The 18239-nt window shown below is 45.6% G+C and overlaps 1 protein-coding gene and 1 long non-coding RNA gene across 4 annotated transcripts in view; one reads left to right on the top strand and one right to left on the bottom strand.

Annotated features, from left to right (window-relative positions):
• Window positions 1-683: 683 nt before the first annotated feature.
• Window positions 684-17021, bottom strand: TMEM202 (transmembrane protein 202). Of its 3 annotated transcripts, none has more exons than XM_002690532.6 (5): window positions 16297-16497; window positions 15804-16056; window positions 2412-2561; window positions 1725-1856; window positions 684-1015 (listed from the first exon to the last, which is right to left on the bottom strand). In XM_002690532.6, exons 1-5 carry the CDS (start codon window positions 16375-16377, stop codon window positions 834-836), a joined length of 798 nt encoding a protein of 265 aa, XP_002690578.2. In that variant the 5' UTR covers window positions 16378-16497; the 3' UTR covers window positions 684-833. The 3 variants fall into 3 exon arrangements, with proteins under 3 accessions (XP_002690578.2, XP_059746758.1, XP_024853698.1); XM_024997930.2 differs by having other exon boundaries at window positions 926-1015; window positions 1762-1856; window positions 16297-17021; XM_059890775.1 differs by lacking the exon at window positions 2412-2561 and having other exon boundaries at window positions 16297-16437.
• Window positions 15891-18239, top strand: part of LOC132346340 (uncharacterized) — a 16194-nt gene continuing 13845 nt past the window's right edge. Inside the window, exon 1 of the long non-coding RNA XR_009496143.1 lies at window positions 15891-15979. This is a non-coding gene — a long non-coding RNA (uncharacterized lncRNA). The remainder of the gene's footprint in view (window positions 15980-18239) is intronic.

Here is an 18239-nt window from a genome sequence, read left to right as displayed (position 1 = left end):
ATCAGAAGGGTCAGAGCCCTATCAAGAATCTGATGGAGTTCACGTTGCTGTATGGCACAAACTAACACAACACTGTAAAGCAATTATCCTCCAATTAAAAATAAATTTAAAAAGGACAGTATAGCCCTCTTCACAGAAAAGAGCATATAGAATTTCAGAGTTAAAAAAAAAAAAGGAATTTCAGAGTTTACAGATGTCTGGTTCACATAACCCCCAGCCTAGAAAGAAGCTGTCAGTTTACTGAATAGACTATAAGGGTTTCAAATTACCATTCCTCATAGAAAGGGGGGGTGTCATAGATTCCCCTAAATCTATCCAGCACTTCTTAACTCCTTGGGGGGTAGGTATTATCTCCATGATATTCATTCCATTTCTGGTAATGATGCCCAATTCAGATTCAATAATAGTGTGCAAATGCCTTCCATCCTGAGTATTCCCAAGGCCACACATGGCAAAGAAAAGTTCAAACAAAATTTGGTGACATTTCCCTGCATGCACCATTCTGGTCTGTGAAATCCCTGATTCCCAAGAGAGCTCTGATTCAATGCACTGCCATTTATTGCTAGTTTCTTTGATCTGTGTACCTAAACACTGATGTTTTCTTTTAGCAACTTTTTCTTCTGGGAGTTTTCATTATTTGCTTTATGACTATCATACACATTTTGGATGCAACATACACAAAGGAGATTTTATCAGCTTTAATGCTGTCCCCTTCAGTTATATGGACATGATATTAGGAGAGTTTCCTCAAATTTGCACAATCATTCCCTACTCAGTTAGCTTCTCCCCTGTTTTTAAGTCAAGCAACAGTTGGGTTCTTATCAGTCACAGTTCTATATTTGATGGGTTTGGCTGATCTCACTCGAAGATTCTGTCAGAAGCTCTGACAAGGCATCTTCAACAGGCAGAGTCACTGGACCAAATCCCAGCCTTGACTTTTCTGTAGGAACTGCGGTGATGTCTTGATCCAGAGAAGGAGATCTGGAAGTTATGTAATTGAGGAAGGAGACAATCCCTAGGGGAAGAGAAGAATTTGAGGTGAGTTTCAAGAGACAGATGGTCTTTGGACTTTGAAAATTCTAACTCATTCTTTCAATACTCAGCTCACAAGGGCTCTTTTCAGTGAAGTCAATCCCCTGCCCACCCCCACCCCCCGCCAGCAGGGTTCCTTTACCCTCCTGCACTCCCATTTCATTACTGTACTTCTTCCGTGATGAGGACAAAGCTTGAACCTCCTGCATGCAAATCATAGTTCCTACTTTCTGTATGGTCTTGAGCAAGTTTCTCAACCCATCTGTGCCTCAGTTAATAGAACAGTGAAAATGAAGTCCCTCAGTCGTGTCAGACTCTTTGCGACCCCATGGACTGTAGCCTCCCAGGCTCCTCCATCCATGGGATTTTCGGGGCAAGAATACTGGAGTGGGTTGCCATTTCCTTCTCCAGGAGATCTTCCCAGGGATTGAAACCGGGTCTCTGGCTTTGCAGGCAGACGTTTACCGTCTGAGCCACCAGGGAAGCCAGTTAGTAGAACAGGTTACTAATTCTAGATTTTTTTCAGACTCCAAAATGCATATTTTATTTACCATACCACACTGCCTCTTGAGGTATGAATGTTTTTAATAGGAACGGTTAGTGCTTCTATTTCTCCTAGATTCCTCCTCCCTTTCGAGAACTGATTTCCCCTTCCATCCTCCTAGCTTAAGGCAGGAAGGGGACTGACTCACCCGCAAACAAGTATATGAAGTCACTTCCCCAATTAACCTGATAGGGCCATAGGAGAGCTGAGTCCACTGTTTCTGAAGTATACAAGTCGACCTGTTCCAGAAACAGGATGAGGCAGAGCAGCAAGCAGGAGGCTAGGACCAGAAGAAAACATGTCACATCCGTCAGTGTCTTTAATTTGCCTTGACTGCTACCCCCAATTCTTCTACTTCCAGACACCACATTATTTGTCATTGTTGTTTAGTCGCTACGTTGTATCCAACTTTTTTGCAACCCCACGGACTGTAGCCTGCCAGGTTCCTCTGTCCATGGGATTTCCCAGGCAAGAATCACTGGAGTGGGCTGCCATTTCCTCCTCCGGGGGATCTTCCCCACCCAGGGGTCGAACCCACGTCTTCTGCGTTGCAGGCAGATTCTTTACCACTAAACCACTGGAGAAGCCCATACCATATTACATAGAAAGGATCAAAGAGATAAAAATCTAACCAAGATGACTGGCCAAGGTGAGGCCTCTTCCCTGGGTTAAGCTAACGAATGTGTTTCATACAGTAAGACAGGGCAGGTAGCTGGCAACTTGATGGAATGAAAAAGAGAAAGGGAACAAGAAAAAGGGGATAAAAACCCACACAGAGGAAGTTTGTTCCCTCAGCAGTTTTACCACAGTACTACCCTGCCATCTGGGTCTGTACCTGAGATGAAGCTGAGCATGGATACCTTCAGATCCAAGTTACCAGTCACCCTTCCTCTTCTAGGGAGGCAAGAACTGAAGAGCCAGCCAAGGACAACAAGTATGGTGAAGACAGAGATGAGGAAGAAGGCCCTGGAATATTGGAGGTAATCTGCCAAAGAGAAGGAGAGGCTTGGTTAGTCCAGCTGGGAAGCTCTCCTTAAGAAAACCAGACAGAGTCTTAAGAGAAGGGAGTGAAGACTAAAGAGGATGAAACTGAGCTTGCTATGTGGCATCCAGGGCACAAGGTAAGAATCTTTCCCAGCTCTTCTTGATATTTGGAATTTTTTACTATGAAGGCAAAACCTGCACTGTAAAACTAAAGATAATATACAAATAGTTCTGGGTACGTTAACACAGTAACTTAGATGTAGACCAGCTTATAAGAGGTGTGACCAATATTACAACACATGTGTGAACTTTTTCTTGTTCCTAATTCTAAAAGTAATACATACTCAATATAGCACTGGAGGGACTGCAAAAGTGCCAGGAAGCAGGAAGTATATCAGCCACATTCCCACTACCCACAGACAACCATTGTTAGCATCTTATTTGGTTTCTTTCTGGTATTTTTCTATCCCCTGTACATAGTCGACACGATACTGAATTTAGTGATTTTTTTAAAGAGATGATGCAGTAAGATTTTTCTCAGATCATCTGCTGTGAACATCACATTTAATGGCTACAAGATAGTCTATCATATCAAAATACTTTGCTTAATGATTTTACCATTGTTGGAGTTTGTTTCTATTTATTTTTCTCTTTTAAATGTATCTGGCATGAACAATCAGCCTGTGACTATAAAATGAAGTCACATTTACCTTAACTCCCATATCGTAATGATTTCAAGCCCCCAGTTTACTGGATTGCAGGAATTTAACACCCCACAAATACCTCCTTTTTTTTCTGAGTCTCTCAAGGCCCCACCTCATGTGTGTTTAAGGACAGGTCCGCTAAGGTTCTTTTGCTCCAATGCCCTGACCCTGGTGCCATAACACACCTCTCGCTCATCTCTTGGCTCCAGGGTTCTGCTCTCCTTGGTTCTGCCCCTTTCAGACTGGGTGTTGGTAAGAAAGAAGAGGGAACATGCCAACCCTTACTGGGTTTTTAAAAAGATTTATTTACTTATTTATTTTATTTTTTGGCTGTGGTGGGTGTTCATGGTTGCACTCAGGCTTTCTCTACTTGTGGCGAGTTGAGTGGGGGCTCTTTGTTAGGGTGTGCAGGTTTCTCATTGTGGTGGCTTCTCCTGCTGCAGAGCACAGGCTCTAGGTGAGTGGGCTTTAGAAGTTGCAGCACATGGGCTCAGTAGTTGCAGCTCGCGGGCTTTGTTGCTCCTCAGCACGAGATTGTCCTAAACCAGGGATGGATTGAACCTGTGTCTCTTGCATTGCAAGGCTGATTCTTAACCACTGGACCACCAAGGAAGCCCCGCCAACCCTTACTTTTTGCTGCTGCTGCTAAGTCTCTTCAGTCGTGTCCGACTCTGTGCGACCCCATAAACGGCAGCCCACCAGGCTCCGCCATCCCTGGGATTCTCCAGGCAAGAACACTGGGGTGGGTTGCCATTTCCTTCTCCAATGCATGAAAGTGAAAAGTGAAAGTTAAGTCACTCAGTCGTGTCCAACTCGTTGTGACCCCATGGACTACAGCCTACCAGGCTCCTCCACCCATGGGATTTTCCAGGCAAGAGTACTGGAGTGGGGTGCCATTGCCTTCTCCCTAACATGAAATAGATCCTTCACTTGACTTCCCCAGCAATACAGAACAATTCTTTTGTATTTTATTTTCCCCAGTTTTACAGAAGAATTAAGAAATGGAGTAACTTACAAGTAGATATATCTTTACTCAGGTACCACAGATCTACCAATATCTTCAATTTCTTCATAGGGCGCTTCCTTGTCTAGCTTATTTTCTGTCTCAATGTAACAAGGGCCAGCTCATCCCTACCAGGAAAAGTTCTCTAAGCACTTTTATGCCTAAAAAGCCAAATCCAGCTTCCAAGTAACCTTAGAGAGAAGACTACCAAGCTTATCCTAGTCCACAAACTGCCTCCTAAGTTTTATTTTGTTGTCTAGAACATACCACTGGCTAACAAAAATCAATAACAGTAATTTACATTAAGAGAAACCACCCTCCTACCCACTCCAATATTCTTGAGCTTCCCTTGCAGCTCAGCTGGTAAAGAATCCACCTGCAATGTGGGAGACCTGGGTTCGATCCCTGGGTTGGGAAGGTCCCCTGGAGAAGGGAAGGCTACCACTGCATTATTCTGGCCTGGAGAATACCAAAGGGGTCACAAAGAGTCAGACAAGACTGAGCGACTTTCACTTTCACTTACTTTTTCACCCTCCTACCCACAGAGGTCAGGTGGTACATGGCCTCAACAAGTTAGCTATATTAAAACATGAAAACCCAAGGGCAGCACGTTTTCTGAAAACTAGGTCATTCAGAATTAGCCAGTTAGGGGTTTCCCTGGTGGCTCAGTGGTAAAGAATCCACCTACCAATGCAAGGGACGTGGGTTCAATCCCTGATCCGGCATGATCCCACATGCCTGGAGGCAGCTAAGCCGCTGCTCCACAACTATTGAGCCAGTGCTCTAGAGCCCTAGAGCTATAACTACTGAGCCCCTGTGTCACAACTAGTGAAACCCAAGAGCCCTAGAGCCCGCGCTCTGCAATAAGAAGCCACCACAAAGAGAAGTCCATGCACCTCAACTAGAGTGTAGCCTCCACTCACCACAACTAGAGAAAAGCCCATGCAGCAGCAAAGACCCACACAGCCAAAAATAAATAAATAAAATTATATACAGAACTAGCCAGCTAGAGCCATCAGCTAGATTGAGCTGCATGAAGCCCAGTGTGATAAGCATCTTTTGCTGTATTGAGCCTGCAGTCTTCCATGGGCCCTTACAGCCCTTTTCTCAAGCCCTGGACCCTTGTTTACAACTCCTTTGACTTTCTTTGGTAGGACCAAAGAAAGGTACCAGTTTAATTTCTGTGCTTGGATATCTGGATTTGGAACTGATTGATGCTACTTTCCTCTTTTGCTTGCGTGAACCAAAAAGATATAAAGCTAGCCCCCTTTCCAGGCACTTATATACTAATAAACAGGAAAAACTGAGCTGTAGAGATAAAATAAAGCATAAACAAAGTGAAGTGACAAAGGAGTTCAGGAGAGACTGAATGACTAGTTGGCTTGATTTTCTTTGCCTGAGGTCACAGTCTCCTCTGGAATCCCCTGAGGTCTAGAAAACTTCCTGCCTTTGGGAGTTATGAGATTCTTCTGAATCTCTATAAAGACGTTCACTCTTTAGCTTACGCTGGTTCACATGAGTTCCGATACTTAAAACACAAAAGAGGACTAAGATATCCAGTCCAACTCCTGTCTAAGATGTTACAGTCTAGTCTTTCTTCTACCACGAGGGGAAGACTACTTTCACGTTCTTCTTAACCATCTTTTCAGTCTCAGTTTCTCATTGCCTGAAAACTCCATAAACAAGATCACTCACAACTCCATGAGAACAAGTAAAGATTTGCAGCATATCTGCAGCATCGTATAGTCTAAACCCTTAGAGGAACCATGTCTACCAGTCATAATGATATGCAACAAATTATCTAATCAAACTAAGCACTTAGCTTCAGAGTCTAAAACAGCTGCATTTGGCTAACTTCATAGTTTTTTCTAAAATTCATGTAACAAAACAAAGGTCTGAAAGCTGAATTCAAGCCTCTACATCCTGTAAGAAGAAATCATATTTTAGCTTTTAAACAACAATTTTTAAAAATTAAATTATTTATTTTTGGCTGCACTAGGTCTACATTGTGCCAAACAGGGGCTATTCTTCACTGTGGCGTGTGGGCTTCTCAACGTGGTGGCTTCTCTTATTGCAGAGCTTCGGCTCTAGGGTGTGTGGACTTCAGTAGTCATGGCTTGCAGGCTCCAGAGCACAGTCTCAGTAATTGTGGCACACAGGCTTAGTTGTTCCATGGCCTGTGGGATCTTCCAGGACCAGAGATCGAACCCACATCTCCTGCATTGGCTGGTTACTCTTCACCAATAAGCCACCAAGGAAGCCCTAACCAACAGTTTATATGGCAGCTTACCTATTAATGTTTCAAAAACTTTAGAACCTGTTACAAAAGTCCCTACTTGTACATGACAGTAAGAAATCTTGGTCCAGAGAGGAGCGCCCTAGATAGAAGGAACACCCATGGGGGTCACCTGTACCCAAACATTTCTAAGCTTTCTTTAAGGACATGCATTGATGTGGACTTAGGCTGCAGGAATAGCAAAACAAGCCTCCCAGTTAAGGAAGACAATGAAGCTAATATCCTGGAAGAGACATCACTTTCAATTTGGCAGAGAAGAAGTCCAAATCATTTGAAAAACTTGATAAGATCCTTGCTGGTACTCTTAGTATCATCCTAGTCAGTGATTCTGCCCTTCAGAGCCCCCCCAGGTAGCATGTAAAAGCTGCCAGGACAGGAGGGGGCACTGGCCGACAAGAGAGAAGTAGCATTTCTCAGTGGATTGAGAAACCATGTGGCAGTTTGTAATTGATGGGCAAGATCCCCTTCCATTATTAGGAAAGTAAAACTTTGCCCAAGAGTTTCTGGCAAGTGAGAGGTGTCAGGCTGGAAGCCACCCCACTCTTGTGAACAAATAAGCTTGGTTCACGTGAGATGCTCATTTCTTTTAAGGCTGCTGACACCCCAGAAGGAAGCAGTGGGGAAGAAAAGACAACATGAGATGAAAGAGCATCCTGGTCTTGCCTTCTGAGAGGGCCCACACTCTGTCTGTGGAGTGTGTTTCTCTCTAAATAAATCCTCTTCTTACCTATCACTTTGTCTTTCCCTGAATTCTTTCTGTGATGAGATATCAAGAACCCAAGCTTCAGGCTTCCCTGGTGGTCTGGTGACTAAGAACCGCCTTGCAATGCAGGGGAAACTGGTTCGATTCCTGGTCTGGGAAGATCCCACATGCTGAGGGGCAACTAGGCTGCCTAGGCCACAACTACCGAGCTTTCACTCTGGAGCCTACGTATAGCAACTACTGAAGCCCTGAGTGCCCTAGGCCCTTGCTCCACAACACAGAAAGCTACCACAATGAGAAGCCCACATGAAGAGTAGCCCCTGCTCTTTGCAACTATAGAAAGTCCACGCACAGCAACAAGCACCCAGTGCAGCCAAAAAACAAACAAAAAAAGAACCTGAGCTTCATTAAGTCCTGAAACTAGGAACTAAGGCCCCCACCCACATAAAGGATGGTGACTTCAGCCTGAGCACAAGGTTCCTAAAACACCCCCCTGTTACCTCACCACCAACCAATCAGAAAAAAAATCTGCACACAGTGGAAGATAATGAAGACTCTGATCTCCTTCCCAAATGATTCTCCCTTTAGAAACATTCATAGATATAAAATATATAAATTATATGCACAGTCACCTCTGACTCTTTGCAACCCCATAAACTATAGCCCATCAGGCTCCTCTGTTGATGGGATTCTCCAGGCCAGAATACTGGAGTGGGTAGCCATACCCTTCTCCAGGGAATCGTCCCGATCCAGGGATCAAACCCATGTCTCCTGCCTTGCAGGTGGATTCTTTACCATCTGAGAAGCTTTCATGGTGGAGCAGAATCTTCAGAGCCGGTGTCTGGACACAAGCCCACCTTTTCCCTGGGTTGCTGGGTTCCTCAATAAAGCAAACCTTCTTTTTCCAACAACAACAACAAAAGAAGAAGAAGAAAGAGCAGAGTAGAGAAGTCATCTGGTAATGAAATGTTCCAAGAGGGCTCCCCTCACTTCACTCTAGTTCCTTCAGCAAAAATCAAAAATCAAAGCCAGGGTAGCAGTGCTCCGAAGAGATTTAGCCCCTTTTAACTCTGAAGGACCCAGATTGAGTGGATGGAGATGGGAAGTAGTAGACATTGACTTTGAGAATGAGGAAGGTGCTGCTGGAGACAAGCAAAGGAATCAGCCCACTTATTTAGCCAAATTTAAACTTCCAAGCTGCTGCCGTTGTGCCTTCATTCCAGGAGCTTAAGATCAAAACTCCCCCAGGTTCATAGGAAGTGCCCAAAGGAGATGGTTTTGGAATACAAGAGATTCTGGATGGATACTTAGCACTCTGGAGAGGAAGTTCTGCAAAGAGGAACCTTCTTTGCATTTAGATTCACTCGTACTTGGTTGGTACACCAGAATCAAACATCCCTACACAGCTTGTGGGTGTTTATTGTGTGATGGTTCCCAGAGTCCTGGCTCTGGACTAAAGACTCAGGCTTTCTTCTCTACCCTCTGCAAAACAGTTCAAGTTCCTCTCACTGGCAACACACATTCCATTCCTTTACATTATGGTCTGATCTCACTTATGTTATATAGGAAACTAGCAGAAAGGTCTGTTGCATGCTGAGACCTAACAGTAGAAATGAAGGATTGCATCTTTTACTCCCATTCTTTCTTCATCCCATCACCAATACAGCACAGAGGTTATCAGTTATCTAGAACCAGGGGAAGAAAGAGGTAGAACAACTGCCTGCAGTAAGTCTAGGATGAACAGGAACACACACGTTTTTGAGCCCATCTGAGATAGCCCCAGTGAAAGTCTCAGAGATGACTGGGGACACCATGGGAGAGGTGGCTAAATTTTTGCAGTCCAGTAGGTAAAAGTTTGTAGTTCTTGAACTTGGGCAATAAGAGCTGATAGTGTCCACATGGGGTCTCACTGATAAAATGGCTCATAATGTCGACCTCGCAAACAAAGAATAAATCACAGTGACCCTTGAGACTGACCAAATTCCCCAAATGGCATCCTGTTATCTCACTGGCGTCTATCTTCTCAAAGCTGCAAGACCACCAGATTCCAGACCTCCAACTACGTGACCATCCCTTCAGAGAATTTTTCAGTGGTGGGGTATAAGAAGGACTCCGTCAGAAAGCTGGTTCTCCTTAAGGGCCAGTTACTGTCTCTTTTCCCTCTAATAAATTTCCCTTTTCTTGCCTGACTGCCTGGCTGGCTCTCTTTTTCTCTGCACTCGGCTTACGTTCTGGTGCCGAAACCCGGGAGGGAAGATCCACCACAACTGGGTGGGCTCCTCTCACAAGCCCACCTCCGGTGGTCCCCTGCCTTGGACCTGGCCGAGAAACTGAGATGAGCTCCGGGACGGGACTTTCCACTTGTCTTGCTGGACTGACATCCACACACTGGCCCACATTTCATCCATCGGTTCCAAGGGTGAGTGAAATCCCATTCTCTCGGATCCCCTCTCTCTCTCTCTCTCTCTCTCGCTTCATTTCCAAGTCCTAGCACTAGGCACTTAGGCGGGAGGATCCCCACGGCCCTCGGGCCCCTGGCCTTGTGCCCCATCTGACTTTGAAATAGCAGACTATTTCAAAGCAGACTATTATTACTCTCTGAGAAAATCCTGAGAACGGGGATGCCTTTTCTCTCGGATCTTTCTCCTCGCGTTCTCTCGCCCTTGTCTAACCTCCCTATCGGAGAAGGCAATGGCACCCCACTCCAGTACTCTTGCCTGGAAAATCCCATGGGTGGAGGAGCCTGGTAGGCTGCAGTCCATGGGATCACTAAGAGTTAGACACGACTGAGCGACTTCACTTTCACTTTCATGCATTGGAGAAGGAAATGGCAATGTGTTCTTGCCTGAAGAATCCCAGAGACGGGGGAGCCTGGTGGGCTGCCATCTGTGGGGTTGCACAGAGTCGGACACGACTGAAGCAACTTAGGAGCAGCAGTAGCAGCTAACCTCCCTATTCGGCTGCAAATGGAAATTCTCAATCCCTGCCCTCAAAATCTATTTCTCTAGGATGCCTTCTCCGAAACCTAAAAGCTTTGGGCTTCCAAGGGGAGATCAGACCAAAAAGACTTATTTCCTATTCTAACACTGTCTGGCCACAATACAGACTTGATAACACGTCCCAGTGGCCAGAAAAGGGAACTCTCGAGTATAATCCTCTACAGGACTTTGGTAACTTCTGCCGCCACAATGGTTAAGTGGTTAGAAATCCCTTACGTTCAGGCTTTCTTTGCTCTTCGCTCTCGACCCTCTCTGTGAATCCTGTTCTACTTCTCAAATACTCTTAGCCCACTCTGGGCCACATCCTCCTAATACAATGTTTCCTGATCCCTGTTCAGACTTTGCTTCTTCCTTCGACCCTCCTGACCACAGCCCACCCCCTAGTGCTCCTGATCCCCTTGCAGCTGCTCCAGGTCCAGTTCCACAACCTCTACCTTACGAACCCTCCTACCTTCCTCCTTCTCAAGCGCAGGCCTCCAGCTCCCAACCCCCCTCCCCAGCCTGTGCCAGAGATACACGGGGACCTCAGCCCCACCCTCTACCCTGAGAGTCCCAAGGCTTTACCCCGACCTCCCTAGATGCCCTCCATGTACCCAGTCCTGAACAACTTTAAAACAGGAAACTTCACCACAGGACCCCACTCCTTCCTTTGCTCCACTCCTCCCTTCATGGGAAGTAGCTGGAGCAGAAGGCATTGTTGGGGTTCATATCCCATTCTCCCTCACTGATCTATCTCAGATTGAAAAGAGTCTTGGCTCCTTCTCCTCAGATCCTGATAATTGTCTAAAAGAATTCAAGTATCTTACCCAGTCTTGTGACTTAACCTGGCATGATGTTTACATCATCCTTTCACCCACTCTTCTCCCAGAAGAGAAGGAAGGAGTATGGCAAGCCTCTCAGGCGCATGCTGATGAGATACACAGGACAGACTAAGCCTGTAGGGGCCACAGCTTCCCTGCCCCAGAGATGATCCCAACTGGGATTATCAGGCAGGGAGATCTGGAGGAGCAGCCCATAATCTTATGATTGCTTGCCTCATTGTGTGCCTTCAAAAGGCAGGGCATAAAGTCGTCAACTTTGATTAAGCTCCGGGAAATAACTCAAAGACTAGAAGAAAACCCGGCACAATTTCTAGCCACGTTAATGGAAGCGCTACAAAAATATACAAAATTAGACCTATTTTATCTCCCAGTCGTCTCCAGATATCCGAAAGAAACCAAAAAAGGCAGAAGGCGGCCCTCAAACCCCTCAACGAGACCTTTTAAATTTAGCCTTTAAGATTTTCAATAACTGGGAAGAACAGGCAAAGCCAGAGAAGGGCCAATGAGATCAGGCCAAATACCACCTTTTAGCCACTGCCCTACATGCTTTCCAAGCCTCCATCAACCAGCAAAGAAAGGAATCCACCTGGGCCCTGTTTCAAACGCGGCAAAGAAAGACACCGGGCATGTTCATGGCTAAAGCCAAGGCTTCCTCCAGGTCCACGTCCCAGCTGTAGCATAAAGGGTCATTGGAAGGTCGACTGCCCAAATCCCTCTCCAGGGATCCGGACATCCACTCCTGGTCCTGAGCAGGAGTCCTCCAACCCAGCTCTGCCCAGCCTCCTCGGACTCACCGCTGAAGACTGAAGGTGGCCAGGGCCCCAGACCCCAACTCTCATCACCTCTATGGAGCCCAGTGCAACTCTTACAGTGGCAGGATCGCCTACAAGCCCTCACCAACCGAACTATCCACAAACTGGAGAACTGCATGCAAATTTCTAACTCACTCAGATTATCAAAAACGTTGACCTCACACAAATCTCCTTGACCCACATTCCAGCCTTTTCTTATCTCACCCCCACAATGCCCCTGTCCTACAGGAAGCAGTTACAGAAGATTGACCTTCGGCCCTTATCCTAAGTCAAAAAGTTTGGAATGATAGGGTCCACATGGGGTTTCACTGATAAGATGGCTCATAATGTCGACCTCGCAAACAAAGAATAAATCACAGTGATCCTTGAGATTGACCAAATTCCCCAAATGGCATCCTGTTATCTCACTGGTGCCTATCTTCTCAAAGCTGCAAGACCACCAGATTCCAGACCTCCAGCTACATGACCATCCCTTCAGAGAATTTTTCATCGGTGGGGTATAAGAAGGCCGCTGTCAGACAGGGAGGACGCTTGTTCTCCTTAAGGGCCAGTCACCCTCTCTTTTCCCTCTAATAAATTTCCCTTTTCTTGCCTGACTGCCTGGCTCACTCTCTTTTTCTCTGCACTTGCCTTACAATAGCATGTTATTATTACAGGCTGATGAATCCTAGACATACTGATAACATTTGGGGCATTCCTAACGAAATCTGTATTGCAGATTAATTATTGACCCTAGAATTAATACTAGTTAACAGCAGCAGGGCTACGGTCCTTCACAGGGTGGCCCAGGTCCTCAGTATCCTAACTACCCACAGGGACAAGGTCAGCAGTATGGGGGTTACAGACTGGCACAGCCTGGACCCCCACAGCCACCGCAGCAGAGGCCTTATGGGTACGACCAGGTAAGTTCCTTGGCCAGCTGTGTGGCTGCCCCATTGTGTGCTCACTCCTGATTAGCTTAAATATTTTTCAGTTGGCGACTCATTTTCCCCTTCTTTTGTTTATAACATGAGTTAACCAAAAAAAAGTATTTTCTCTTAAGTCTTTTTCATAAAATGCTAGCACAGTCAATGGCACCCCACTCCAGTACTCTTGCCTGGAAAACCCCATGGACGGAGGAGCCTGGTAGGCTGCAGTCCATGAGTTCGCTAAGAGTCAGACACAACTGAGTGACTTCATTTTCACTTTTCACTTTCATGCATTGGAGAAGGAAATGGAAACCCACTCCAGTGTTCTTGCCTGGAGAATCCCAGGGACGGGGGAGCCTGGTGGGCTGCCATCTATGGGGTCGAATAGGGTCGGACACAACTGAAGCGACTTAGCAACAGCAATAGCAACAACATTGAAATGGGCTTCCCTGGTAGCTCAGCTGATAAAGAATGCACCTGCAATGTGGGAGAACTGGGTTTGACCCCTGGGTTGGGAAGATCCCTTGGAGGAGGGCATGGTATCCCACTCCAGCATTCTTGCCTGGAGAATCCCCACAGACAAAGGAGCCTGATGGGCTACAATCCATGGGGTCGCAAAGAGTCGGACACAACTGAGCGACTAAGCACAGCACAGCACAACATTGGAAATAGGGTGGATACTTACAACTGTGTACTTAAAGAACTCAGTTGACATTCTCCAAACAATAGTTGGCCTCATAGGTGAATTCAAGGCTCCAAGAAATAAACTACTGCTTAAGTGACAACATTTCAAGATTCTGATTCATTAAAGATTTAAATAGGGGCTTCCCAGGTGGCTCAGTGGTAAGGAATCTGCCTGCTAATGTAGAGGACACAGATTTGATCCCTGGTCTGGAAACATCCCCCATGCCGTGGAGCAACCAAGCCCATACATCACTAGTACTGAACCTGAGCTCTGTAGCAGGGGAGCTGCCACTACTGAGCCCACGTGCAGCACCTACTGAAGCCCACATGCCCTGGAGCCCATTCTCTGCAATAAGAGAAGCCACTGCAATGAGAAGCCCACTCACCACAACCAGAGAGAAGTCCACATGGTAACGAAGACCCAGTACAGCCAAAAATAAACAAAATTATTTAAAAATTTTAAATAATAATCTCAAAGCCTGAGGTTTAGCCTGGGTACCCAGTAACATAAGTACAATTGCAGCTTAATGTTTATGCCTATATCTATTTTATTTTTATTTTATGCACCATGAGACATGCAGGATCTTTAGTTCCCCTGACCAAGGACTGAACCAGTACCCCCTGCAGTGGAAGCAGAGTCTTAACCAATGGACCACCAGGGAAGTCACTATGCCTCTATCTCTTACTCCATTTCTCTAGAAATGAAGTTAGTGAGCGTAAATCTCTGGATGCACTTATTATATTGCTTTGGTTGTTCCTCATGGTGTGGGAGTGTGCAGCATTGTGCACGGATATTACCATTTACACATCTCTGTTAATATCATGGCTCAACATCCTATCTCATTGTTCATTTGATTTGCTGTTCTTTAATGATGGATTGAGGTTAAAGTAATTTTTTCTATGTTTGTTAGACATCTGCAGTGTCTGTTTTGTAAATTATTTCCAAAAAATTTATTTATGTAGGTATTTTATTTATTATAATAAAAACTTGTATATCATCCAATATATATTAAGGCCATTAACCTTCTTTCATATTTGTTACAATTATTTTCTCTAGTTTTTAGTTTTAGTTGAAGATGCAGTTGAATTGTCTGCTTGCCTTTCATTTTAGTTCCTTCTGAAGATCTCATTTTAGGATCCTACCCCTTAGTTCCAGATACTAAATATGTGTGCGTGGATGCTAAGTTGCTTCAGTTATGTCTCTTTGCGACCCTATGGACTGTAGCCCACCAACACTCCTCTGTCCATGGGATTCTCCAGTCAAGGATACTGGGGTTGCTATGCCCTCCTCCAGGGATGGAACCCCTATGTCTTATGCCTCTTGCATTGGCAGGTGGGTTCTTTACCACTAGAGCTACCTGGGAAACCCATACTAAATAAGAGTCCATGCCAAACAGGTGATACTCCACTTCAGGGTTGGATAGATGCCCCCTCCCCCCAGATCTTGGATTCCTGTTCATCTTCAGAGAAATAAACACTTTACTCGTGTGTGCTTTCTTTCACAGTACCTGTTTCTTTTGTATAAATGTATCTCTTGGTGGATGTCGGGGAAACTGTATAGTACAGTTTTAGCTTTCCTCTAAGTCTTAGTTCTGGTTGAAAAACTTCCTGCATATGGTATCTTCTAGCCCTAGAAATTTATTTTTAATATATTTATTTTGGGGGCTGTGCCAGGTCTTAGTTGTGGCATGTGGGATCTTGTAGCCTGACCGGGGATTGAACCTGGGCCCCCTGCATTGGGACTGTTAGCTACTGTACCACTAGGGAAGTTCCCCTAGAAATTTATTTTTTAATATTATGTGTTGCATCTTCAGATTTACTTAAATTCACACAAATTTGACAATTTATTCTCTAAATATCTGGCATTTGTTATACTACATATCTGACACGCATTCAACTTCTCTTCTACAGTTAGCAGAACGAACTGACCTTGAAAGTTAAAACTGACGGAGGCTGAGACACTTTGCTGTATCTTCCAGTTATGATCCAGCACTCCTATTTCTGCAAACCACATTAGACTAACAATCTCCTTGCATCACAAGAACAGCTCATAAATGACAAACAAGTTCTTCACAGAGAGGAAAAGGCTATCAGCTCATAATTTAGAAGAGGAAATGACCTGAGGTATGAAGGAGAAAGGGTACACTGAGGATATCAGAGAAAAGGACGTCCATGTTCACAGTCCGGCTGAGATCCCTTCTGGACTCAGAGAGGTGAAGGTCAAAAGATCTTGGAGGAAAAAAGATGAAGAGCCAATGTGGCAGAAAATTCTGGAACTGTGGGGCCTGCAGCATTCAATTCAGTGACACTCACAGGGTGGCTTGGGTGTGTGGCTCCAGCACAGCTCATGGTTGCATGGGATCCAGAGTCCTGCGTAGAGCTCAAGGCCATCATTGATCACCAGGAACTGCACCCAGTTCAGTGGGGACATGCAGATCAGCACTAGGAGGCTAAAGCCACAGAGGCTGCCACAGAACATTCGGATGTAGGTGTGTGTCTGATCCACATGCTGCTGTCGCCTCTGGGGTGGCATCAAGGCACTCGGATGTTGGGTGGGGAGGGTAGGCTACAAGGGCGAGGGATGAGGGAGATATTGCCTACCCAAGAAGATAACCCTTACTCCCCGGGGTCTCCTGCTCTTCTCTACCTCAAGTACCCCCACATGTGAGCCTAGGACATCTCTCCCTACCCCTTCCATAAAAAACGGTCAGGGTCATCTTTTACCTATCTTTAGGACACTCTGTCTAGACCCACCTCTAAACAAGTCCTCTTCTTCCCATTGAACTACAACTAGGCATCTCCTCACCCTTCGGTATCTCCGGTCCCCCTTGACTTTGGGAACCTCGGGATAGTAGAAGGTGAAGACTGTTTGCTCCTCCCTCTCCATCTTGGCAGCCAGTTCACTTTCTAACTGCCACGGAACTTGTCTCGGTACGTCCTCATACACACTGGGCAGAATTCAAAGGGGGCTAGAAACCCCTTGGCACAGATTCCATTTCTGCTTCATATTCTGGGTCTGGTCAGATTGAGAAGAAATCCTCAAGTGTTCAGCATGTGCACGTATGTGTGATGCTCTGCACCCTCCTTTTCTGACCTCTCCCAACTCCTTTGTTAAATAAATCCACAAATATTTTGTCACCAGTTGCTACATGTCAAGTTTTGTGATAGGTCCTGGGACATAAAGATAAATGAGATGTAGTTCCCTAAAAACAAATTAAAAAGTGTACTCTGATGTCTCCAGGACTTAATAATTTGTGGTTATAATTTAAGATTATATATCTGATCAGAATATAAATATGTTATGTATAGAGATATCTCAGCAGTTCAGAATTCATATTCTTGCCCCAATTTTAAGTGGAAGACCTCAGGTGTGTCTTAATAGATGCAGGAATCAGTCTATCAGCCATAGTCCTTCATTCAGCATCCACCTTTTTCTTCCTTTTTTGCTCTAGTTTCCCCTCTTCAATGTCTTCTACTCATAGCCTCTGCCATGGCCACTGCAGACAGGGCTCTGTGAAAATGCCAGTGTCCCTACCCCAGGGGGCTACCAGCCAATGTGTTGAAAGCTACCATCAAGATAACACAGCAGTGTTGAGTTCCACGTGGAATTGAGGAGAATAGCCTTTCCCTGGTTCCACAGCCAGCACAACATACGCCCGGAGTATCTCAAAGTCTCCTTTTCAGACAACTCTCAGCATTGGTCCTAACTCCTTTCCCCACAAGGGCTCAAAACCAACCCAAGATGCTGAACAGATGTCACCCTGTTCCACAGCATGAACTTTGATCCCAGTAAATGCCCAACTGGATCACCAGCTCTTGTTTTCCAAAGTTTGGGCTGAATCAGAATGTCCCAGCACACTTTTCTCCTACCGTATGCTCTCCCCACCCATCCCAACTTGTGGAAACCGATTCTTTATTTCAGCCGGTGAGAGCTACTATTAACAGCTAGTTTTTGTCCGTGCTTTAGCATATAGTCCTCCTCCAAAAGTGTTAATTAACTCTGTCTCCTAAAACTTAGCCTACTGCCTGAAAAGAATAGTATTTCATGTTGAATGAATGAGTGAGCAACACAGTTTCATATTAAGTAGAGGGGCTTCCTGGCTAGCTCAGTTGGTAAAGAATCCACCTGCAATGCAGGAGACCTGGGTTCAATCCCTGGTTTGGGAAGATCCCCTGGCAAAGGGAAAGGCTACCCACTCCAGTATTCTGGCCTGGAGAATTCCAAGGACTGTATAGTCCATGGGGTTGCAAAGAGTCGAACAAGACTAAGCAACTTTCACTTCACTTCTTTACCAGTAGTGCCCTACCTAGGAAGCCCATCAGCCCCTCTAATGAAGTGAAAGTTGCTCAGTCGTGTTTTCAACCCCATGGACTATACAATCCATGGAATTCTACGGGCCAGAATACTGGAGTAGGTAAGCCTTTCCCTCATCCAGGGGATCTTCCCAACCCAGGGATCAAATCTAAGTCTCCCGCATTGCAGGTGGACTCTTCACTAGCTGAGCCACCAGGGAAGCCCAAGAAGTGGGTAGCCTATCCTTTCTCCAGGGGATCTTACAAACCCAGGAATAAAACTGGGGTCTCCTGCATCACAGGCAGATTCTTTACCAGCTGAGCTACCCTGCCTGCAATGCAGGAGGTGTAAGAGACGGGGATTTGATCTGTGGGTTGGAAAGATCCCTGAAGGAGGGCATGACAACTCATTCCAGTATTCTTGCCTGGAGAATCCCACGGATGGAGGAGCCTGGT

Source organism: Bos taurus, chromosome 10 (genome assembly GCF_002263795.3).
Source record: "Bos taurus isolate L1 Dominette 01449 registration number 42190680 breed Hereford chromosome 10, ARS-UCD2.0, whole genome shotgun sequence".
Taxonomy (NCBI): domain Eukaryota; kingdom Metazoa; phylum Chordata; class Mammalia; order Artiodactyla; family Bovidae; genus Bos; species Bos taurus.
Note: the sequence above shows the minus strand (reverse complement) of the source record. Positions and strands in the feature narration are given on the sequence as shown.

Excerpts from the sequence above, each read along its gene's own strand:
- TMEM202 (XM_002690532.6), bottom strand. The coding sequence starts at position 16,377 with ATGGAGAGGGAGGAGCAAACAGTCTTCACCTTCTACTATCCCGAGGTT. Across the intron at positions 16,057-16,296 it reads GGGACCGGAGATACCGAAGG|CCTACCCTCCCCACCCAACA; the intron begins GTGAGGAGATGC and ends TCGCCCTTGTAG. Across the intron at positions 1,857-2,411 it reads CATGCTCAGCTTCATCTCAG|CCTCCTGCTTGCTGCTCTGC; the intron begins GTACAGACCCAG and ends TTCTGGTCCTAG.